This window comes from Diabrotica virgifera, chromosome 3 (genome assembly GCF_917563875.1).
Source record: "Diabrotica virgifera virgifera chromosome 3, PGI_DIABVI_V3a".
NCBI lineage: Eukaryota > Metazoa > Arthropoda > Insecta > Coleoptera > Chrysomelidae > Diabrotica > Diabrotica virgifera.
In genome coordinates, this window is record NC_065445.1 from 110,472,758 (window position 1) to 110,498,685 (window position 25,928).

Consider the following 25,928-nt stretch of genomic DNA (forward strand, 5'->3'; position numbering starts at 1 on the left):
TGTTTACATTTCATTAATAAGAAAATCAAGGCTACCATAGAAAAGTTCTAGAGATTTGTAATAGTAAATAATCAGCAACATGCCGGGGACAATTTTGGAAAATTTGAGTGGCAAAAAATTAATTATATTAATTAGCGTTGTTCTAACTTGCCAAATAGCATGCTTTTTGGTGGGGTTAATGGCCCCTATGCTTGCCAACAATACTCAAATCACGCTGTCTACCGTATGTGTGGACCAAAATCCTTCCGAATCAGAACGTAATTTTGATCGATGGTTTGTAAGAACATGCTCTAAGACAAATGAATTAACTGATGACAAGGAAACAGTTGATTTAGATGCTAACAGCTTGGTGAGTTTTTAATTTAATAATAAGTAATAACTTGATGGTTAAGATTTAAAAAAACATTGTGTTAAAAAGCAGTATGTTATCAGCCAAACCCGATTTCAGGACAAACTAGTTTCGCTTAGACTAAACTAGTTCGTCCTAAGCCCTATGGGATAAACCAGTTTAGTCTAGTAGCCTGATCAGTGAACATAAAATTTTACCAAAACCTCCAAAAAAATAAAGGAAGGATGAAAATTTGGGAATAGGTAGTTGAAATTGTCTATTATATAAGAAAAAGTTTACAACTGTACCATTTTACAAAAAATTGGAAATATGGGGTGAAAAATATTTTCTCGGGGGTGACAAAATATACGTTCAAAATAAGTCCGAAATTGTATAAAATGACTAATTCTAAGTAACTTTTGTTCTATAGAGTTTTTTCACTAAGTTAATACTTTTCGAGTTATTTGCGAGTGAATATGTTCATTTTTAACAAAAAAAAACATGATTTTGGACGGTTTTTCGCAGATGACTCAAAAAGTAAGTATTTTAGCGAAAAATATTCTTAACAAAAATATAGCTTATAAAAAACTGAAAAAATGGTGTATGCATTAGGTCTGTAGAACCAGTAGAAGCAGAGTTGTAGCTAATGAAAAGTAGGTTCTTCTTCGTCAAATTTCAAATCGAATATTTTAACTTAAAATAACCTAAAAACGGAGCTCTTTTCGGGGAAAATTCTTTACAACTTTTTAAAGTGTTTAAAAATAAGGTTTATTTTTGTTTTTTAAAAAAATTTCTAGCATTAAAAGTGAGTTACGCTCAAAATATTGCTGGTCTTTTTTATTTTTTGCTAAAAAAAATCGCGAAAATCACCCCCTAATTAGCTTCCCAAAAAAATTAATCGTTACCGCTTCACAAGTTACTTTACTTGTGTATTGTTTATATTATCTATAAGTTTCATTGGTTCAAAGTGCTCATTTTTTGAAAAAAATTGGGTTTAAAATTAATTTTTTTTTAATTTTGAAAAAAATGGAATTTTTTATGGAAATAACTTAAAAATTATTAGTAATGCTAAAAATCTCAAAGAGTAATAAAATGTTCGTTTTGCTTTTCTGAATATTTTTGAATTTTTGTTTTCTTGTTAGACAAAAATTAGTTATGCTATGGCTGTTCAAAATTTACCTAAACCTGTGATAAGTTACTCGTTCAAGCCATTTTAACTACAGCTTTTTCAAAAATAAGCACTTTGAACCGATGAAACTTACAGATCATATAAATAATACATATGCAAAGTACCTTGTCAAGTGGTAATGATAAAATTTATTTGTGATGCTAATTAGGGGGTGATTTTCGCGATTTTTTTTACCAAAAAAATAAAAGGGACTAACAATGTTTTGAGCGTAACTCACTTACTTTTAATGTTAGAAGTTTTTTAAAACACAAAATAAACCATTTTTTAAACACTTTAAAAAAGTTGAAATGAATTTTCCCCGAAAAGTGCTCCGTTTTTGGGTTATTTCACATTGAAATATTCGATTTGGAATTTGACGAAGAAGAACCTACTTTTCATTAGCTACAACTCTACTTCTACTGAGTCTACAGACCTCATGCATACACCATTTTTTGCCATTTTTTATAAGCTATATTTTTGATTAGAATATTTTTTCGATAAAATACTTACTTTTTGAGTTGATCTCCGAAAACAGGAAATATGGGGAAGGTCGTGCGGCGCACGACGGCGCCAAGGCGATAAAGGCGCCCTTTGAGTCGGCAAAGTTAAATAAATATCCAATTCGAAACTAAATATTTTTTTAAGTAAAAAAAAACATTGCAAAAAATAACTTAGTCCACTCATTACCAAACATTACTATTGCGTTACGTATGTTATTAACTATACCGATTTCTTTAGCTTGAGCCGAGAGATCATTTTCTAAACTAAAACTAATTAAGAATTACTTAAGATCTAGAATGGGTTAGGAGCGGCTAGAAAATCTTGCTTTCTACAGATTTCTACAGAAATTTCCAAAGAATCTGAGTTTTTAAAGGACCTGAATATTGAAAATCAAATTAATGAATTTGTCAAATATAAAGCTTTATAGAAAAGTTCAATTTCTGTAAGAAATTTACGTTGGTTTTCATCATAAGTGTACATATTTGTTTAAAAAAAATCGCAATATAAATATGTTTTATTTTTTGATCTTCAATTTTTTAATAATGTTAAGTAATGATTTATAACTTTCACATAGTTTTTATTCTGTTCTGTTTTATTGTGCAATATATTTTATATATTGTGAATAATAGTGTTTTATATAATATTTTTAATAACTACTATACAGGTTGTCTAGAAATTCTACCGACAAGTGAAGACAGGAGATTCTTCAGATAATTTTAAGACAATTTAGCTCAATTCATTAAGTCCAAAAATGTTTCCTAAGCTTAAAGAACGCTTCAATTTAGAAAAACGAAAATCGGTGCGTATATTTGTCTTCCAGAGATAAATAGATTCCATCCATTTCGAATTTCTAGTACTGATCATAGGCGTCCGTTTTGGGCATGGCAACGGTTATTTTATCACATAACTTTTTTGTCTTTTTTATCACATAACTTTTAAGCTATTTTGACACTGGATTATTAAATTGTGAGGTATTCTAGTACTAAAAGGTACACTTGTTTTAAGTCAGTAGGACACACGGTTCTCTAGAAAAATCAATTTGAAAATTTTTCGTTTTTTGAATTTGAAAAAAAAAATGAAAAAGAATTTAAAAAAAAACGGTGTATTTTACCAACTTAAAGCAAGAGTAACTTTTAGTACTAGAATACCTCATAATTTAATAATCTAGAGTCAAAAATGCTTAAAAATAACACACAAAAATGTTATGCGATAAAATAACTGTTGACCTACCCAAAACGGACGCATATGACCCGTACTAGAAATTCGCAATTAATGAAATCGATTCATCTCTGAAATATAAATAAAGGTACCAGTTTTCAGATTTCTAAATAGTTTTTTTTTAATTTTTTTTACAAATTCAAAACAAGAAAAATTTTCAAAGCGATTTTTCTAGAAAACGGTGTATCCTATCGAGTTAGAAAAAGAATAGCTTTTAGTCGTAGAATACCTCACAATTTAATAATCCAGAGTTAAAAATGCTTAAAAATTAAAGATAAAAAAGTTAAGCGATAAAATAACTGTTGCCGTACCCAAACGGACGCCTATGACCGGTACTGGAAATTTGCAATACATGGAATCGATTTATCTCTAGAAGATAAAAAATATGTGTACCAATTTTTGTTTTTTTTTTTCAATAGAAGCGTTCTGGAGTTATTTAAGAAAAACTAAATACAAGACGCCATCTTCAAAGAGCTCTAGCTCCCTTAGGAAGCATTTTCGGACAGATGAATTGGGTTAAAATATCTTAAAATTATCTGAGGAATCTCCTGTCTTCGTTTGTCGGTAAAGTTTCTGGACACCCTGTAATTTATTTTTAAACCAGGAGGAGTAAACTAAAAAGACAGATTCACACCCAAGAAAGTCACTAGGAAAATCACCAAATACATCTTCTTTTTTGGTTGATCATGTTTTTTATATAAAAGCAGATTAAAAATCTAAACGTCATTAGTGTCAAAATTTGATAACAGTGGAGTAAACTTGCCTGAGGTTGGACCAATTACAAACAAGCATTACGGCACGGGAAATTTGAATACTCCTCTTGGTTTAAAAACAGATCGTAGACTACTAGAAAAAACATAGATGAAAATACTTCAACAAGAAACAGGGAAAATCTGTTGGAGAGGGAGAGAAGTGAAAACATAAGAAGAACATGCAATGTAGAAGATATAAATGGATGGGTGACAAAACGGAAACAGGAGTGGAACGAACACATTAGTAGAATGGCAGAGGATAGGATAGTACGCACAGCACGAGATAAGTCATCAAATGGACGAAGAAGTATTGGCAGACCAAGAAAAAGATGGTGCGATAACTTAAACAATTTAGGCTAATATTGAAGAAGAAACAGGCTTTAAAACCTACATACAAGAAGGAAGAAGAAGAATATATTATTCTTTATAAGTGTACTTGTGTACTGTGTACTTATGCTTCCTTCCAAAAAACCTAGGTAGATGGAGAAAAAAATTCATAGTTTTCCACATTGAAATGTAAGGGAGTGATTGATTATAATATTTCTACCCTGGTAATTTTAATAAAGGCGCTTATCAATATCTTGCACGACGGCGCCAAAGTTACTTGGCGCGTCCCTGTCCGAAAAACCGTCCAAAAACATGTTTTTTTTGTTGTTAAATATACAGGGTGTTTCATTAATAATTGTTCATACAGTAACTGGAGAAACCTTAGCACAAAATACGAAGATTTAACCTAAAACACTTAAATAAAATGTGGTTCCTTACCGAGTTACAGGGTGTTTTATCTAAAAAATTTAAAAACAATTTTGGCTCAGCATTTTAAAACTATTCGACGAATCCTTTTCATACTTGGCAGAAAGTGCGACTACTAGACACCCTACTAAATTATGATAAACAAACGTTTCTAGCTACTACCAGAGGCGTACGACAGAGGATGGTGAATGGTTGACCCTTCTCAAATTCTACACCACTGGAGGAATTACTATTTTAGTGCCATTTTTAGATTCTCCAATACTTTCTACGTAAATAATATTCTCGTTATTGGTAACGATTAAGTCATTAGTTTTCGAGATATTTGAAGTTAACTATGAAACGGCACAGTTATTTTGATTAATAATTTATATGATTAAAATTTAAAAATAATTTGTACCCAGTACTTTAAAACTATTTAGCATATCCTTATCATACTTGGCAGAAAGTATAGGTACTATGCGCCGTACTAGATTAAGATAAATTAACGTTTCTAGCTACTACCAGAGGCGTACGACAGGGGATAGTGGCTGGTTGACCCTTCCCAAATTCTACGCCACTGACGAAATTGCTATTTTAGTGTAATTTTTTTTATTTTGCAATACTTTTTATGTAAATAATATACTCTCCATTCGTAACGATAAAATTATTAGTTTTCGAGATATTTGAAATTAAAAATGAAGCGGCACAATACATTAATCAAAATAACTGTGTCCTTTCATTTTTAATTTCAAAGATCTCGACAACTAATGACTTCATCGTTACGAATGAAGAGTACATTATTTGTATAGAAAGTATTGGAGAATCCAAAAATTGAACTAAAATAGCATTTTCGCTAGTGGCGTAGAATGTGGAAAGGGTCAACCATTCACTTTCCCCCGTCGTACGCCTCTGGTAATAGCCAGAAACGTTTGTTTAACATAATTTAATAGTTTGTACAGTACCTATACTACATGCCAAGTATGAAAAGGATACGTCGAATAGTTTTAAAATGCTGAACAAAAATATTTTTTAAATTTTTAGATAAAACACCCTGTAACTCAGTAAGGAACCACATTTTATTTAAGTGTTTTAGGTTAAATCTTCGTATTTTGTGCTAAGGTTTCTCCAGTTATTATATGGACAATTATTAATGAAACACCCTGTACATGAACATATTCAGTAGCAAATAACTCAAAAAGTATTGACTTAGCGAAAAAACTCTATAGAACAAAAGTTGTTTAGAATTAGCCATTTTATCCAATTCCGCTCTTATTTTGAATGCATATTTTTCACCTTCGAGAGTGGGTATTCCCCTCCATTTTTGTAAAATGGAGGGGATGTAGAATTGTAAACTTTTTCTTATATAATAAAAGACAATTTCAACTACCTATTCAAAAATTTTTCATCATTCTTTATTTTTTTGGGGGTCAGATTGTTCTTTGATCGGGCTATAGACCAAACTAGTCGATCCTGATGCACATACACTTCTCCGAGAAATTAACGCACCACCTTAAAAACTGACCATTTTTGATGTCTCGAATTTCCTAAACATGTCCGATTTCAATGATTTTTTAATATGTTATAGCGTTATTCTTTAACTATATCGCTGTAATGATATTGTTGCTAGACAGGTAAAAATTGTTTGGGGGTGAAGGGGATGAGCTCAAAAATCGAAAGTATATAATTTCAAGAGCTCATAAATAGCTCGTAATTTTGCCGCAAAAATCGATTCAATATTCCTATTTTTAAGTGCCACTAAATAATATTCCCACTAAAATATTAAATTCCTGCTCAGTGGAACGAGCTCAAAATTTTTAGTTTGCGGAATATGAAAGCTCATAAATAGCTCATAAATCAGGGCTATTTGTTTTTTAATTTTTGCAAGTGGGGGGGCAGCTCAACACGGGTATAAAATTTGTGTTACACAAGGAGCCATGGAACGCTCAATGTTAGGCATTTCTCGTAGGGATCGGATTACGAACAAGGAAATAAGACGGAGAACAGGAGTGACAGATGACATAGAAAGAAATATGACCCTTAAGTGGAACTGGCCGGGGCACGTAGCTAGAATGTCGGATAACAGATGGACACAGCGAATACACTGGAGACCAAGACAAGAAGCTTATCGGAGTAGAGGTCCTCCGCCAACAAGATGGTCTGATGACATAAAACAGATTGACAAAAATTGGATGTAAACAGCACAAAATAGCAGTGGGTAGATCCGTGTTAAATGATGATCATGATGGTAAACTTTAAGGGGTAATTCTGCATGAAATAATAATGACAGTTTGCTGTATAAACGTATGTCCGCAAATGCTTCGTTTCCGAGATAGGGGGTGTTGAAATTTTTCTTACAAACTGACGATTTATTTATTGCTCTAAAACGGGTTAAGATATGCAAATGAAATTTGGTGGGTTTTAAGAGGTAGTTATTGCGCATTGTTTGATATACAATTAGTAATTTAATATTCACCATTGGCGCGCATACGCGTAATATGACCCTTATATGCGCCAATGGTGAATATTAAATTATTAATTGTATGTCAAAAAATGCACAATAACTACCTCTTAAACCCCACCAAATTTCATTTGCATATCTCAACCGGTTATAAAGCAATAAATAAATTGTCAGTTTGTCAGAAAAATTTCAACATCCCCTATCTCGGAAACGAAGTATTTGCAGACATACGTTTATAAAGCAAACTGTCATTATTTTTTCATGCAGAATTACCCCTTAAAGTTTACCATACTTATTTAAAAATACCATTTATTGATGAAAAACATGGCTAATTGTTAAAGTACCTACCTTTTTTATGATCCAACATAAGCGAATGAATAACAAAACAGAATGTTTAGAAAAGATGAGGCTATCGTTGAGTTTTAATTTCAGTATTTTATAAATGCTATATAATAATATTCCAGAGTGATGCGAACTTTGAGAAAAAACACAGTTTTATTGTACACCCGGTATACAATGAAAATTAACCTTTTTAGCAACAATATTATTACAGCGATATTGTTAATGAATATATTAAAAATTATATATATTAAAAATACATATTAAAAAAATCACTTCAATCGGACTACAGGTTTAGGAAATACGAGGCATAGAAAATGGCCCATTTTTAATATAAGGTGGGCGGTTAATTTTCTCCCAGAGTGTATTTTCACGATCATTTGTTATAGAAAATAAATTTTAGTAGTTCCAATGTGACACAAAATCTAGGCATGCGATAAAAAAGTTTATTTTTGAAGAAAGTATATTTATTTTGTGTCCTTCTTAATGGCGGTACAGGCTCGCTTTTGTAACATTTTATTTAATTATAGAGTAATTTGCGCATACTAATATATTTTGTTGAGATATACAAATATCTCAACAAAATATTCAAAATTAATGCTGCAATCTTGGAACGCGTTTTCCGTTTTGACGACTCGCTGATGCAGTCTCTTGAACCACCGCGCCGCAGCGGTCTCTGTCACACTTACACATATTATAAATGTGTCGAAATGCCATAATATGATAAACAAAAGAAATAAATACACATAGTTTCAAAAGTTATGCATTATTAAAAATTATGCTCATTTTCATAGTTGAACTTTTTCGTGAACAGATTAACGGATTCCGATATTTTTTTTAATATTTTAGATTTGTCTTTGGTATTTATACAGGTGGGCAAAGGTTTAATCAAACTTCTCTTTTGAACTTAGGTATACCGAGTGGAAGAAAAGATATGTTTTTCTGATGCTAAGTTTGAGACACACTGTAGGAAGGACGAGGTAAAAGTGTGGGTATACATCGAAATCGTATCATAGCCTTATGTTTTATGAACATTGGGTTTTTTGAATGTCCCTAATATCTTTAGAAACAAAGAAATTAAACGGTTTTATTCTTTAACAGGATGTGTTTTAACTGAAACAAAACTAAATTAACAATAAAAAATTACTGTTAATAAACCTTTAAAACAGATAGGCACAAAACGTTAACAATTCTGATCGACACCTTAAGAGTTAAGTTGTCGACCAAGTGAGCGGTATGCACAGCGCAACATAAGAGAGGTGAGATTGTTTAAGGGAGGCTCTTTAAAGAGCGAGATTTAGGTACATTGCATAGAAAACTTTCTGCGAACACTTTGTTCCTTTCGCAGTATATATAAAGGAAATAAATTCATCTTAGTGTCTCATAAGACATGGTCTCCTCACGTATCGCATGTTGTCAGTTAAAACTAAAACACATATGAAATATTAAAACCGTGTAGTTTCTTTATTATTAAAGATATCAGAGAAACTAAAAAAAAACAAAATGTTGACAAAATATGAGACTATAACATAATTTCGATGTGTGCCTACCGTTGTACCTTTTTCTCCCTACAGGGTGTCACAAACTTTTGTTTCAGTTAAAACAGATGCTCAAGAATAAAACGTCTATTTTCTTTGTTTCTAAAGATATCAGGGATATTCAAAAAACAAAGTGTTCTCAAAACATAAGACTACAATACCATTTTGGTGTATGTCCACACATATATGCTTTGTTCAACAGTAAATGGTTGAGTTCAATTAGTGCGGTCGTAAATATTATTAAATTTATCTGACCTGGCCCATTGTTAAGACCCACCCGGAGCGATAAGCCACCGAGGTAGACAGAGTTGGTCTTTTGCGATTAACACTAATTAGACGGTACTCCCATAATAAAGCCTGAAATAAATTTTACCTGAAACCGGGCCTTTTATACTATTATCGGTTAATCCAGGATTTTTATAGTGGTAACTAATTGAACTCAACCATTTACTGTTAAACATACCATACCTACCTTGTCCTCGCTACAGGGTGTTTCAAACTTGACGTAAGAAAAACATATATTTTCTTTCACCCGGTATAAGTTCAAAAAACAAGTTTGAGTAAACCTTTGAGCAACTGTGTAAATACTAAAGAAAAATCTAAAATAATAAAAAAACATTAGCGGAATCCGTTAACCTTTTCATGAAAAAATCAACTACGAAAATGAGCATAATGTTAGGTGATGCATAACTTTTGAAACTATGTTTATTATACGTACTTATGCGAAAACTTCCCAACAAATACCTACTTGATATTTAATAAAATTTTATAATTTAATTTATTATTGACATAGTTTTTTTAATAACTTATTTATCTATTTAATTAATTACCTAAGTAAAATTCATTAAGGTTGCACGCCTTGGATGGATAGGCCATGTAATCAGGCGAGAGGAAGATGGCATAGTCAGAAAAGTTTTTGACCGAAGAGGGCCGATAGGACAACGAGCAAAAGGAAGACCGAGACAGGTACCAAGACAACGTAGAAAATGATCTAAGATCTATTGGAATTAGAGCATGGCGAAGAGTTGCCAGAGACAGGGGCGAATGGACGATTGTTCTGAAGAAGGCTTTGGCTCATAAGTTCAAAATTTATTCAATTAATTATTGCCAATGTGCTAATTAAATAAGCCAATTATATAGTATTCTACGATATAGACATACCATATAGTGCGAGTGCGGCTGCGCGCTACCGAGGTGCGGTGGCTTAAAGTCGAGTGGACACTTATAATAAACAAATAAAAACAAGGGTACCTATAAGCATTATAAGTCTAAATATCCCTAAGGCTACGGCTCCACGGGCGAGAAATTGACGCTAGCAGTAGCCGTAAAACGAACTTAAGGTTCCGCGGAACGGAATAGGAATAGCCGAACTGAACCGACTATGCATACAGTTGAGTCCGCGAGTCTTTACCCGTGCGTCATCATAGGGCTTTTCATTCACAGTAATATGTTTCGAGCTTCTGTCATGTGTCACATAATATTAATATATCTACGTCATACGTTATTGGCATATTCAATGATACAAACCAAAGACGTATGACGTAGATATATTAATATTATGTGACACATGACAGAAGCTCGAAACAAATGACAATCGATGAAAAGCCCTATTTAAAGCATACGAAATAAGTCGGAAATATATTTCACGCAACAACAACTGACAGAAAGTGGCTACTGTTCCGATTACGGGTTTTATTATAAAATTTGACGTTATCAAATATATAGAATGTCAAATATAAGTTTTGCTTCAAAATTTTTGTGCAGAATTACAGCTACATTTGAAGTAGCTTAATAAATTCTTTTATTATTATTGATTAATAAATAAATAAACAATAATTTATAAAAAAAATTCAATAACATATTTTATTTTTGTTATTTTATTCACTTTGACGGAAATCTAAACACAATCATTTCTTTACTGTGTGAATGATGTTAGCTTTGTATGTTTTAAATATTAATTGCCAAAATATAATTATTTACCTTAAAATTTCAAAGCCTAATATAAAATTAGTTGTGAAAACAACTGTTTGTGTAATATATAGAAACTTCAAAACGCAAAAATTCGACAAAAACCGCAAAAAATTCAACTGACTGACAGCCACAAAAGTAAACAAAGCAGAAACGTCAAACAAATTGTGCTTAAAATATGAAAACATACCAAATCGTCTTTTTTTGTACCTATCTCTTTTCAATGCACTGAGTCTAGATGGTTCATAAAAGTAACATGTGTTTTTACTTAATAACAAACGGCAGCTGGTTTGTCATGAGTTTCATGCGTGAAAGAGAATGGTGCTAGATAAAAAGTATGTGTTTTATCTCGCCAGGTATTAATGACGCACGGGTAAAGACTCGCGGACTCAACTGTAAGTCCTGTAGTCGGTACAGTTTGACTATTCCTATTCCGTTCCGCGGAACCTTAATTCGTTTTACGGCTACTGCTAGCGTCAATTTCTCGCTCGTGGAGCCGTAGCCTAAGGTCAGTTTAACAACTATCTTCTTCTTCTTAGGGTTCCTGTCAGCTCCGAACGTTGGCGATCATTCTGGCTATGATGACTCTGTTAGTTGCTATACGGAATAGTTGTGTTGAGGTCTTTCTATACCATGCTCTCCGGTTAGCAAGCCAGGACATTCTTCTTTTTCCTGGAGCCCTTTTTCCTTCAATTTTACCTTGTAAAATGCACTGGAGCAGCCTGTATCTGCCTTGATTTCTCATTATATGCCCCAAGTACTGCAGCTTACGGCCCTTCACGATGTTGACTAAATCTGCGGTTGTGTTCATCCTCCGTAGTACTTCTTCATTGGTGACTTTGTCTTTCCAGGGTATCTTCAGGATCCTTCTGTACAACCATAGCTCAAAAGCCTGAAGTTTCGATAGAGTTTCCGCCTTCAATGTCCACGTTTCTACTCCGTATAGAAGCACTGAGTACACGTAACATCAGCCTTATTTTTGTTTTTAGAGTGATGTCATGGCTCTTGAACACAGAGCTCATAGTCAAGAATGCACTTCTTTGCCTTTCCGATGCGACATTTAATCTCTTAAGTATTGTCCCACGACTCATTGATTATAGTTCCCAAATAGTTGTATTGTGAGACACGTTCAATTCTCATTTGGTTCACATACATTCTCATTTGGTTAACAACTATAGGTTTGCTATTCCTTCGCCACATGTGATTGACCTTGTTCATAACTTTTAATATATGCCTGACAAATAACTCTCCTGCATATGTTATAAAAATAACCATAAAATACCAAAATAACCAAATAAAGGTCTTAAACTCGTTAATAATTTTATTTTCTTTAAATATGTGTTTTAAATAAAACAATTTTCCTTCTAGGGGAGTCAATAGAGAACGAAAACATGCATTGTTTCGGAAAAATTTAAACAAGCTTATATTTTTATAAAACTTTTTTTGTTAGTTTATACAGTGATGAGCGCGCTAATAACCTGCAAAATAATGCAAAGGATGGAAAACATAAATTAAGTTGTGAGATAAAGAAATGAAACTAGTGGAGGTGGGATATTTAGCGATAAAAACCTATAAAGGACATCGCACACATCTTATGGAAAATATAATGTCACTCAAATTCAATAAAATTTATACGAATAGATTCGTTTTAAATTAACGGTCAAATCTTATCATTGCGCCAACTCCATATTTACAATAATAAGAGCAGAAATTGATATAAATAAATCTGAAATCAAATGGATACGTACATAAGTTAGAGAGAGTATATTCAAATGGGAAATAAGCCACAATTTTACCTAAAAATGATTTTATTAACGTTTCGACGCCCAAGTCGGGTGTCGTTGTCAAAATACAAAATAATACTAAATAAACAAAAATGTTGTTGCTTAGCAAAAAATTCTTCTAATAATTTATTTAATCTGACTCATTTATATCGGCAATTCAGACACGTATTATACATTTTAAAGTAGACGACTTTAAAATGATATTGCCAATATTGATGAGTTGCGTTCCTGGGACGACTTTACTAAAAGATAGTTCATTCGATTACATGAAATCAATCCCAACTCAAGAATATCCGCCATAAAAAATCATAGCATGTGATCTGTCTTTAAAAAGACAACCAAATGCAACGGTGGCAATGAAATTCTCGCGTTAGAGATTCCATAGTAAATCACGAGGGAAAACCAGGAAAAACCTCGTGATACTATCCTGTATCCTGTATAAGAGAAATGAAACTAGACGAGCTGGGAAATTTAGCGATATTAACCTTTAAATTTACATTATATTTATTGTTTCCCACCTTTACACGTATCGGACGAGTTTGGCAACTGCCACTCTGACAGTGACAACTGCAGTTGACATACTCCTCTTATACGTCTAAAGGTGGGAAACAATCAATAGAATGTAAATTAATAGGTTAATATCGCTAAATTTCCCAGCTCGACTAGTTTCATTCCTTTTTATCTCACAACGTCTCATACGTTTTCCATCTTTTGTGCTATTCTGCCGGTTATTAGCAAGCTCATCACTGTATTATACTATGTATAATACAGTGATGAGCGCTTTAATAACCAGCAAAATATCGCAAAAGATGGAAATCATAATGCATTGTGAATTAAAAAGAAAAGAAACTAGTAAAGGTGGAAATTATCAATATAAACGTAGAAATTAACATTGCATTACATAGTTTCCTACCTAAACGTTTGTGACAGGAGTATTTTATAAAATTCTCCTGTCACAGTGACAGTTGTCGTACTCCTCTGATACATCTAAAGGTGGGAAACTAAGTAATGTAATGTTAATGTATACGTTTATATCGATAATTTATTTTATTTTATTTATTTTATTTTATATCAAAAATTGTTATTATGAAAAGTTGTTTTGGAATTAAAAACTATGTTTAAATATACAATTACATCCTTCAAATTAAAAAAAATGCAAATTCTCAAATTACGGATACCCAACATCATTTTATTACAATTATGATAACTATTTTATTATCAAATTTAAGAAAAAAAGTTATTCTTCATAAAATGCTCTACCTTGTTTAAAATCTAATATACAACTATCAGATATCAAACTTTTTCAATTTTATACGAGGTATGTGTAATAATATATGAATTTCGCTTAACGGTTAAGTACCTTTATAGTTCACAATATTTCAATTAGAAGGATGTAATTGAATATTGAAACATAGTTTTTAATTCAAAACAACTATTCTTAATAGTGGAGTCACTGAAGGTTTTTACCTCTGATTTCGTTGAACCTCCATAGATTTTCAGGAAAATTGGTGAATAGTTAGAGGATACCTCAACCAACAAAGGTGACATGATGCAAACTTGAGCTTTTACCTTGGGGGTGGAAGCCAACCCTTCTCGGGGGTGAAAATTATTTTAACAAAAATAATACCATAAATCGATATAAGGACAAATTCTAAGCAAAATTTGTTATATAAAGTTATTAACATAAATAAATGCTTTTTGAGTTATTGAGGATCAAAGATTTTATTTTTTTGTAAAAAAAAATGCATGCTTTAAAGCTCTTTTTCACGTATAACTCAAAAACTATAAGCTTTTGCAAAAAAGTTATAATTAGCAAAATTAAAGCTAATACAAAATTTAATACATTTCTCACTTAAAGAACTAAACTAATGTTAAGTCAAAGTGAGTTATGGGTAATTGAATGTAAATTTTTTTTCGACGAGTACTCAAATCTAAGTACCCAAGCTTAAATAACGGGAAAACGATGTATTGTATAAAATATACATGTTAAGCACTTGTCAAAGCACTTCAGATTATCTATCAACTGAGCTTCAGAAGAAGTCAATAACATTAAAATTAATCAAGTTATGATGAAAATAAGAGAAACTTTTCGAATTTTTTAGGAAAAAGTAAAAATTAAACATACGCTATTTCCACAAAAATTCAAATTCATAGTAATCCTTAAAATAATTTCTTTATATTAGCATAAGTAATGATTTCAACAATTTTGACCGGTTTAGAATGAAAATTTTTGAAAAAAAGGTATAATTTAAAAAAGTCAGAATTTTTAAAATGATCGTAATTTTCATTTTCTTTTGATAATAACTCCAAAAATACTTAATATACGTAAAAAATAATATATAACCAAATTTTAGTTTTTTCTGTGTCAAATATTTTACCTTTTTTATTATTTCTGTAGGGTAAAAAACAACCGAGATAGAAACGTTTAAATCTTAAATTTTGCCGCGAGAACCATGTAACTGGGGCCATTTAACCTTTTATTTTTAAAAAAGTAAGGGGCTTATAAGATTAAATTCAACGTCGTTTAATTGCCCTAAGCCCGGCCGCACATCAAAGAAACATGAAACGTAAATTACGTTTCATGGAAATAAACCACTACTAAACAAATATACGTCCGGCCATTTATGAAACTCTCCGAAAATAAAAATGTGTCATGAGCATGAATCACACTAGTTTCATAGGTAGGCGGACTTTGAGATTTATTTAGCAGTGTTTTAGTTTCATGAAACATGTTTTTCGTTTCATGTTTCATGTTTTTCGTTTCATATTTCTTTGGTGTGCGGCTTGGCTTAGAGTTAATTTTCAAATGGTTTTTAGGTGAATCTGATGTCCTAAAAATTAACGGAGTTATTTAAAAAAAAAGAACACTAATATTTTTTTTGGAAAAAAATTTAAAAGATAAATTTTGAAACATTTTTGGAGCATAAATTTTAATGCTGTCAACTTGTTCGAGGACTCATTTGATAGATATTTCTAAGTACTTTGCCAAATGTTTAATAAGTTTATGTCATAAAATGCATCATTTTCCCGTTATTTAAGCTTGAATACTTAGACTTGGGTACTCGCCGAAAAAAATATACATTCAATTACCTATAACTCACTTTCAGTTAACATTAAAAGGTTTTTTTAGTAAAAGGTTTATTTCTTTTTTATTAGCTTCAATTTTGGTAATAATAACTTTTTTCTAAAAACTTATAGTTTTTGAGATATTTATGAAAAATCGGTTGAAAACATGCATTTTTCTCACGAAAAATTAAAATTTTTGATCTTTAATACCTCAAAAAGTTTTGATTTATTTTAATAACTTTATATAACAAATTTTGCCTAGAATTTGTCCCTGTATCGAATTATGGGATTATTTTTAATAAAATAATTTTCACCCTCGAGAAGGGGTGGCACCCACCCCCAAGGTAAAAGCGCAAGTTGGCATTATGTCACCTTTGTTCCTTGAGATATTCTCTAACCACTCACCAATTTTCCAGCAAATCGATGGAGGTTCAACGAAATCGGAGGTAATAGCTCATATCCACCTTCAGTGACTGCACTAAATAACAATTTTCGATATTGTGAAATATAAAGGTACTTTACTCATGAGCGAAATTTATATTTTATGACATACCTACCTCGTATAAAATTAATAAAATTTGATATCTGATATCTTGATCTTGAATCTTGAGAGTCTATATGATCGAGTGCATTTTATAAATAATAACTTTTTTTCGTAAAACTGAATAAAAAGTAATCAATAGGTTCCAAGTTAACGCAAACATACTGTATAAGAGCTCAAAGAAAAGTTTTTTAACATTTATTATTTTTTAAGCTTGTTATTAAATGTATTTTAGGTAAGTTGTACAGAAAAAAGTTTTGATGACTTTGTAACATTTTGAAAAGTTTTGAAACATTTTTTTAACTGATATTTTTCGGTTTTTGTTTTACATTTTTTGATCTTTCTCAATTTTCTCAAAAAGAAGTTGTTTATTTTATTTCTAAAGTAAAATAATGTACATTTCAAAGATTACATCGCTTTAAAAAACACCTATAAAATTGTAATAAATCTGTTCAAACTTGAGTAATACCGTTGATTGAAATATTAATATTAATTAATAATACCCCTCAATACCTCAATCAACGGTAATACCCACTTAGGGCGCGTCCATAGTGCACGCTGGTTTCCGAGTCAGAAACCCTACGCTGAGTCGGTGCAGCTAAATCCTTCGTATTTAAATTGGCCTATCCAAAGTGCACCAGCGCGCTGACAACTAGATACGAATTAGACAAGGCGAAAATGGCGGGTTCTTTGGATAAAATATTCCCATGAGATTTTTTTGCATAATCACATTCGTGAGACATTCCAGAATAAGATTCAAGAAGTCGCCCACGCGAAAAGTGGTCCAAATTTTATTTAACAATTTTTTTTAATCAAATTGCAAAAATCAATGTTTTTGCAAGAACAAATTTTTTTAGGTTCTGTGGACCACTCTGGATAAAAAAGGTCTCTTATAATTTTTCTCTAAAGTTAATCGTTTTCGAGGTAAAACCATTTTAAAATTGAAAAAAACGAAAAATGGCGGTTTTCAAGGCTTAATAACTCGGTTAAAAGTTATTACTATGAAAGTCAGAAAGTAACTAAATCAAAGTTTAAAGCCCCCCCTACAAGATCCTGAAGAAATTTTTGTCATTTTTTGATTACTAAGCTGTTATTTTTAAGTAAAAATAATGAGCGCCATGCACGTATTAGGCTGCCGTCCCTGATGAGTGCGAAAGAGATGCCATTCAGGCAGTCCAATGGCGCATCTCACTCACACTCACATTTACAGCCGCGTCAATACGATCTTACCACTCATTATTAATAATTGAAAATAACAGCTTAGTAATAAATTAATGACACAAACTTCTTCAGGATCATGAAGGGGGGGCTTTAAATTTGATTTAGTCACTTTCTGACTTTCATAGTAATCATTTTTAACCGAGTTATTAAGTCTTAAAAATGGCCATTTTCGCGTTTTTCAACTCTTTTTCTTTTTTCTTATAACTCGAACACGATCAACTTTAGAGAAAAATTATAAGAGATCTTTTCTGTCCGGAATGGTCCGAACAATCTAAAAAAAAAATTCTCCGGGCCGAAAATATTGATTTTTGCAATTTGATTAAAAAAACAAGCTGAAAATGCGAGCATTATCATAACGAAAACTTTATTTATTTACGTATTTTAATTCATAATATGGAAAATTGCTATTATGAAAAGTAGTTTAGAATTAATAATTATGTTTTAATGTGCAATTATATCATTCTAATTTAAATGTTATGAACTATAATAATCGAAATATATATAATGATCGAAATTCATATTTTTTATATACCTCGTATAAAATTAATAAAATTTTACATATGATGGTTGCATCATAAATCTTAAAACATGAAGAGCTTTTTATGAAGAATAACTTTTCTTCGTCAAATTAAAAATAAAAGAGTTATAAATGAAAATGTTGCTGGTATCCATAATTTGAGAAAAATCTTCAAATATTTTTTTTCTATTAGAAAGATGTAATTGCACCTATCAGACCATAATTGTTACCCTATTCCACGAACATACGCCTGTTTTGGATTACTTCGACAACGAATATTTTACTGTGCAAAATAAGAAGAACGAAAGTAAATTGCAAATTACATTGTTGTTTATTGGAATAATTATTAACGCCATTTACTTTCGTACTTCTTATGTTGCACAGTAAAATATTCGTTGTCGAAGTAATCCAAAACAGGCGTATGTTCGTGGGATGGCCCATAACAAACAATATTCTTTCATATACTGTCAGTTCGCTAAACTCAGATACAACTGGTTCGTGATTTTAGTCAATAATTTTGCCAATTTGGCAAAAAAAATAATTACTAATAAGTTAATAATTACTAAATAATTAGTAATTTTGTTAATTTTGGCAAAATTCGCAAAAACAAAAAAATTACCTACTAAAATCACTAACCAGTTGTGTCGAGTTTAGCGAACCGACTATATTTTAATTTCATAGCAAATGGAACAGTCCATTTATCATAAAGGGGAGGCCGGATACTCGTATAAACCTTTTTGAAGCTGTTAATAAATTATTGCTTTTAAAATATACTCAAATTGTATTTTTGAACATCTCATTTATTTTATATAATAATTAAATGCACTATCAAATGTCATTAATGTTTTATTGATACTTAATTTAAAATTTAGTTTGACATTCACGAAGTGTCCAACTTAAATGTAAATAACCTATTATGCTTTGCTTAACAAATCGAGATTAAAAAACTAGCCTACTTAATAGCAACGATTTCAGCTGGACGTGTAGTGTGTCGGAAGAAAATAACCCGATTGTGACGTCACATTTTACACTTTGGGGTCGATTATCTCGACGACGGTTAGAAATATCGAAATGCCGTTTTCAGATTTGGATTCAAAAGAAAAAACTACATAAGAATCCATCGATAAATCTGATCTGAGTATTGCAGGAGCGGCAACGCAATAACATACAGACTTTTGCGAATTTATAAACGAAATGTTTTCGTTGAAAAATTGTTAAAAAAAATGGACCACTTTTCGCGTGGGCGACTTCTTGAACCTTATTCTGGGGTGTCTCACGAATGTGATTATGCAAAAAAATCTAATGGGAATATTTTTTCCAACGAACCCGCCGTTTTCACCTTGTCTAAATGATAGTTCGCACACCGACTCAGTGCTGGCTGTCTGACTCGGAAACCAGCGTGCACTATGCACGCGCCCTTAAAATGGTAGTAATTCTGTAAAACTACGAAGTTTTCAAAAATTATATTTTTTGAGACGTCTCGTATCATTTGAATTCAATTTTTTAATTTATTTTGGATGAAACATCATTTAGTAAGATGTTTGGAAAGTAAGTTGTGTAAATTTGAGAGTTATATAAGTAAACTTGTATTAGATACACATTTTTAAATCATTTTTAAACAAAATTCACGTAAGTCTCACTTTCCGCCCACACCTTACTTATGCCCATAAATTTTATTTCTATTTATTATAACTTTAAGATAGATTCATTATTCTTCTTTCATGTCCAATTTGTAAAATTTCATTTGATACATTAGTTAAAGAATAATATTAAGATAACTCCACAGTGCGCTTCAGCGAACGCTAGTATAGTCCGCCATGTTTGTGACAAAAGGGTGACTTTTGCGTTATAAATAAAAAATTATAGAAGCTATACGCTCTGAGCTTCGCTGGTGTCGCTCCTGGCGGATTACTTATTCAACTTTCACCGGTAATTTTTAAATGTATTATTTAATTGTTATCGCTTAATATTTACAACGCAAAAAAGTAATTAAAATGTAATCGATTTTTTTAAGATATTGCTAATCATTTTGACGTTCTATTGATAAAATATGAATTTCTTACTTCGGATACTTTCACAATTATCGTGTAGATGGCGCAGATTAATTTATAATTACATATTACGGAACATTAAAAAAACTTAAATTCAGCATTTAAAACGTAAGTATATTTAAGGTAAAAATATATACTACAGCTTTGACCAACTAATATTTTTTATAATTAATGTTTTTAATTTTAATTTTAAATTAATCACTTTGACATTTATGTCAAATTTCCGGTAAACGTTTACAGACTTGCCACTATTGGCGCTCGCGAATTTGTAAATATCCCCTCTACGTACGAGCTCACAGCGTATAGATTTAATTTTAGAAAAATCTTTACATAAGGTTTTTTGTGTAACTTTTTCTTGATTTTTTCAATGGTCAAGTCAGTGTTTTTCTAAGATTTATATTTTCGTAGTTATTTAAAAAAAAAAAAGAATGTGTGTGTACTTTGTACGCACCTAAGAAGGTATTCTTCTATTATATAGGTAATTTCAACGAAGTAAATATACTTAACAGGTTATTTGTATTTTATTTAAAAATTAAACTAACTTTCTTATCTACCACTTTCAAAAAAAGTTTATTAAAACAACCAAAAATAAAAAAATATATGAATCGCCCAGGATTCGAACCCGCGTCGTTTCAATCTCAGAGCTGACGCCCTACCAACTACTCTAGCGAGGTCATTGCAATTGACATGTAAGTTTCGGATATAATTACACAACACGGCGACAAAAATAGTGTAAAAATGTTATGCCTACATAATATTTTATTGTTTTACTACAGAGAAACACAAATCCAAAAACACAAGAATTATAATAAATAATACATTTACTAAAAACACTAATATATTCTTTTAATGACTTATCTGCACGGATACAGATACATACATACCTATCTTGAAAGATTAGCAAGGAACTACATACTGTCTGTGTGCGCAGGCGCGCAGATTTATGTACAATTTTACCCTCAATCGAATCGCGGCTAAAGTAGAATATCTTCAAAAACAACTAATTTCGCAGTTCATTTGTTTAATAAAAATGAAGCACCCACTGCTGGAGTAGAACTTTTCGATATGTTGTTTATTAAACATTTCTTAAACAAATTACAAAAAGTTCTATCTTGTTTGATTTTTTCCGAAGTCAAAATCTCTATTGTCTCCCCTATTCCAACCGAAGGAATTTTTTCTTGGATAGCTTGTTCTACATAGTTTAAATTTTTTTCAGGTTTATGTTATAGAAATGCCACTCTTCGATTTGGATTATTCCCGTTGGCAACAAAAGTTATTAGGAATTCTTCAGGTTGAGATGGTTGACCAAAAGAAACAAAAATTAATTAAACCTTTCATTGAACTCACTGTGGACTCTCGTATCGCTTATAGTGATAAAACCCCCAATGGAGGGAAAACTCCATGGAAATTTTATTTCCATGCTGAAGAAAAGCGTTATATGAAGTGTACACTCAACAACCAATATGATCCGCAAAACCGTGGTTATCCTTATAATTATTGTACTATGGTACCATTATTTGAATTGGGTGCTCTATATCACGATTATTATTTGTTAAATCTTAGGTTGCCATACAATGACACAACTAAAAAGAATATAGGTCTCGGTAAAGTAGAAGATTTGTATGTACACACTACTTATGTGAATGGCGGTTTTACAAAAATTTGGCTTAGTCTGAAGTCAGTGTTATTTCCAATACTTTTAGCTGTCATGATCTGGTTTTGGCACAGGGTTATTAAGCTAAACCGTACTCCAGTTTTGTTAGAATACGTGCTGATATCTTTAGGAGGTACTTTAGCATTCCTCAATATTCCTATAGAATATCTCAGCCTTATTTTTGAAATACCTTATATGTTACTTTTGAATGATATTCGTCAGGATGCGTTCTATGTCATGTTATTCTTATTTTGGCTGATATTTGCAGGTGAATATATGCTTGTTCAAAACCAAGGGGACAGAAACTCTATAAGATGCTACTGGAAACACTTAACTACCATAATTGTAGGATGTATGAGTTTATTTATATTTGATTTATATGAAAAAGGTCTCCAGCTAGTCAATCCATTTTATTCTATTTGGGTCACACCTCTTAGTACTAACTTGGCTATTGCTTTTGTTATTCTGGTTGCTATAGCTGCTTCCACATACTTTGTTTTTCTATGTTATATGATCTGGCGTGTTTTCAAAAATATAAGTGTAAAAATATTTGTTTTACCAAATATGTCCCAAGCTAGACGTCGTCATTATGAAGGTATTATCTATCGCTTTAATTTCTTAATGTTGGTAACCCTGATTTGTGCATCTGTAACAATAGTTTTCTTTGTACTCTCTAAAATTGATGAAGGTCCACACAAATGGGATACTACTATTTACTTAAAACCCTCTTCAGTAGTATATACTGGGGTGTACGGAATGTGGAATATCTATATATGTACCATGTTAATACTATATGCTCCGACACACGAACAATGGCTAACAGATCAAATGTAGAAAGTAAAGCAATTTAATGTAGGCATATGAATCTTCTTCTAATTAAATTTTTATTTTAAGGGGGAGGAGTATGGTTTGAAATATTTAATTTTTTTATTATTTTAAATAAAAGTGCATACTTTCAAGAATACTCTCTAAAAATTTCAGATTGATCGGAGCAAAATTACCAGAGATACAGCGTGTTGAATATCCCTACCTTCGACTCGATTTGGCGCGACTTCGAGCCAGCACGCTTGAGCGTAGTGAGAAACGTTAAACAACTTTTGTAGATTACTCCGCGATTCAAAAACATATTCCAGTGTACATTACTTTACGATTTGGCAGACAAATAATAAGATGAAGATGAAAATGTCAAAACTTTAAAAGCATTTTTCTCAAAACTGCTTTTTCAAATGCGGTGGACATTGTAACTAAAAAACTACTTGACCGATCTACCTGAAATTTTGCACAGATTTTCTTTAGACATTTCATGAGGTAACAACTTCGAGATATTTTTCGTTTTGTGCTTATTTTTTGTTCAACAATAATAAATCTGTTGATTTTTAAAAAAATTTTATCAAAAATTTCGTATTTTTGATTTCTGTTACTCGACGTTGAAAAACTCGACGTTGTTACCTCATGAAACTCATATACTAATTAAATCTTTTTGAATTTTTTGTTTCGTATGATGCAGTGACGAGTTCTGATGTCCACCGCAAAATCCATTTTTTCTTGAGCTGCCTGTCAAAATTTGTCACCAATGGCTTATTTTTTAATAATTTGTATTGAATTTTTTTTTAAATATTCTTTGAATTGTACCTAATATGCTTGTTTAATTTAAAAATAACATAATTCTACCATAGCTTCGAAAAAAATTCACAAAAATGTGCTTGATATGTTGATTTCAAACCATAATCCCCCCCATTCCCTTAATTAAGGGAAACGGAGCAAAACGCAAAATTTTGACGCATGTCAAAATTTTCAATGTGCTTTAAATGTATTCATTTTTTTCAAATCCTGAGAAAACCATAGAGGTATATATTAACATAGAGTGAGCCTACCTTCCGCGCTTCCTGACGACAAGATCATAGGACTGGTTTGCGGCATATCTTTCTAACACATTGTATCGAGACACTAAGATGGCATTAAGTGTGAGTATAGGTACGGAAGGGGAGGACAACTGTCGCAACTTTACTGTGCGTAAGAGTGAAACAGCACTAATCCAAATAAAAAAGATGGTGTCGTCACTTCGCTCTGAATGACACTCTCTCTATGCTAATATATAACTCTATGGAGAAAACTAATAAGTATTTTTGAAAAATTTAAAGGCAGAATGAAAGACTACTTTATTACCGAGGGTCGAAAGTCACTTAGAATAAATAAAGTTTCCTTTGAATGAAATATTTGCAATTAAAAAGTTTAGGAGTTTAGGAAAATTTAATTAGTTTTCTCAGGATTCAAAAAGATGACATTTAAAACACATTAAAAATTTTGACATGTGTCAAAATTTTGCATTTTGCTCCGTTTCCCTTAACTATTTTTTCTGTCAATTTTGATTGATTGTAGTTATTTGTTTGCTTATATAGGGCTTTTCATTCACAGTCATTTGTTTCGAGCTTCTGTCAAATGTCGTATAATCCGTGCATATTAATATTATACACAGACTATACAACATATGACAGAAGCTCGAAACAAAGGACAATCGATGAAAAGCCCTATTCTTTTTCTCATGATCATCTTTCAGTGCGTCACAGTTTTTCGATTTCTTTCTAACGCATTAAATTGTATGTGACAGAAAAAAAGGCACGTCGTTGATTACATTTCGTCGGTGACATTTTTATAACATTTATTCTAGTTATTCTAGTTGTCGATAGATGGCGCCATAATAAAAAAATATTTTTTTTTTAATTAGATAATAATATTAGAAATATAATCTGTATAATTTATAAGACTATACAAATCAAAGAAAATACCATTTTATAAATGCAAGAAACACATTTGATTTGTTTTTATTCCAAATTGAAAATAAAATGTGACAACTGTCAGATTTAACTAAAATGTCATGTTAAGAATAAATGTCATAAATGTGTATTATCACGGACTTACCCTTTTTCCTATCATTTGTTACGCACCATGCCCCGCGCACTCTAATAAAAAACATGTAATCGTATTTATTTTCCTTCCATTTTGTCAGAGGCGCTGATGTCGGCATTCTGATTGGTGGAACATGACTTTTGACAAATCCTGCGCTATCTGTGAATGTGTGAATCTGTGTTCAGTGTTCGTGTTCGTTCGTTGTCGTTCAGTTATTTTATATTGTCGGTTATGTGATGTGTTTGTGTCACCATAAAAAGCTGATATTCAGTTGTGTTTTTTGATATTTTGTAATCGAGTACCTCTTTAAAGGTAAGTTTTTCTGATTGTAGGTACTGTTTTTCCAACAGTTTTAAAATCCACATTTTATTTCGCGTTTTGTTGTTAGGTCTAATGGCTCCCATCAGGTGTTGTGTGCAGACAGTGGAAAAATTCAACGAGTAAACATATATTTAATCCAAATTAAATACTCATATTTCTATGTAAAATGTCACATTATTGTATAAATAAATAATTAAGAAACAAAAGTTGTTTGTGTTGTACCTTTATTGTCCACTTGAATAAAATATTAAATATTGGAAGTACCGTATGGAGCCTATGATGTACCTAGCATGGAGGCTAGATAACGCCACTCTTCCTATCCAATCAACAACAAGAACGTTTAAAATTTCACACCTATCATGTCGAAGCTACAGGCTACAGACCACTTATGTGGAGGCCAGATTTGTAGTACCCTTCCATTTAACCAGGTGCTGAGATGGCGCTGAAATACGTGACATATTTTTTAAAGAGTAAGATCGCATTCTACCAAACCACACAACACTTTTTTCTATGTTACGCACTGAAAAATGATCATGAAAAGGACATATAATGTATTTATTTTGATATTGGTATATTACTTGTTATAAGTATATTTCGACACAATAAATATGCTTTATAAAACTCTCACACTTTTTTATCTACTCCAGGCTCAAAAACTTGCGGCAATGGTTCGGATTATTGTCATCTGCAATCTGCACCGGATGCAAATATTTTTGAAGAATGGTTTGAAGAAAATTTGTTAAAAAAATTAAAGCGACCTACCTTGATAGTGCTGGAAAGTGCATACGATCACTATAGTCAGTCAAAAGTAGAAGAGAAATTCGCTTCCAACAGATGGATAAAAGAAGAACTAAGTCGTTATTA

At 31.5% G+C, this 25,928-nt stretch overlaps 1 protein-coding gene across 1 annotated transcript; it reads left to right on the forward strand.

The window, feature by feature from the left end:
- Positions 1–25,685, forward strand: LOC114332620 (protein wntless-like). Its single transcript, XM_028282441.2, has 2 exons — positions 1–349; positions 21,399–25,685. Exons 1-2 carry the CDS (start codon positions 80–82, stop codon positions 22,668–22,670), a joined length of 1,542 nt encoding a protein of 513 aa, XP_028138242.1. The 5' UTR covers positions 1–79; the 3' UTR covers positions 22,671–25,685.
- The last annotated feature ends 243 nt before the right edge of the window (positions 25,686–25,928 follow it).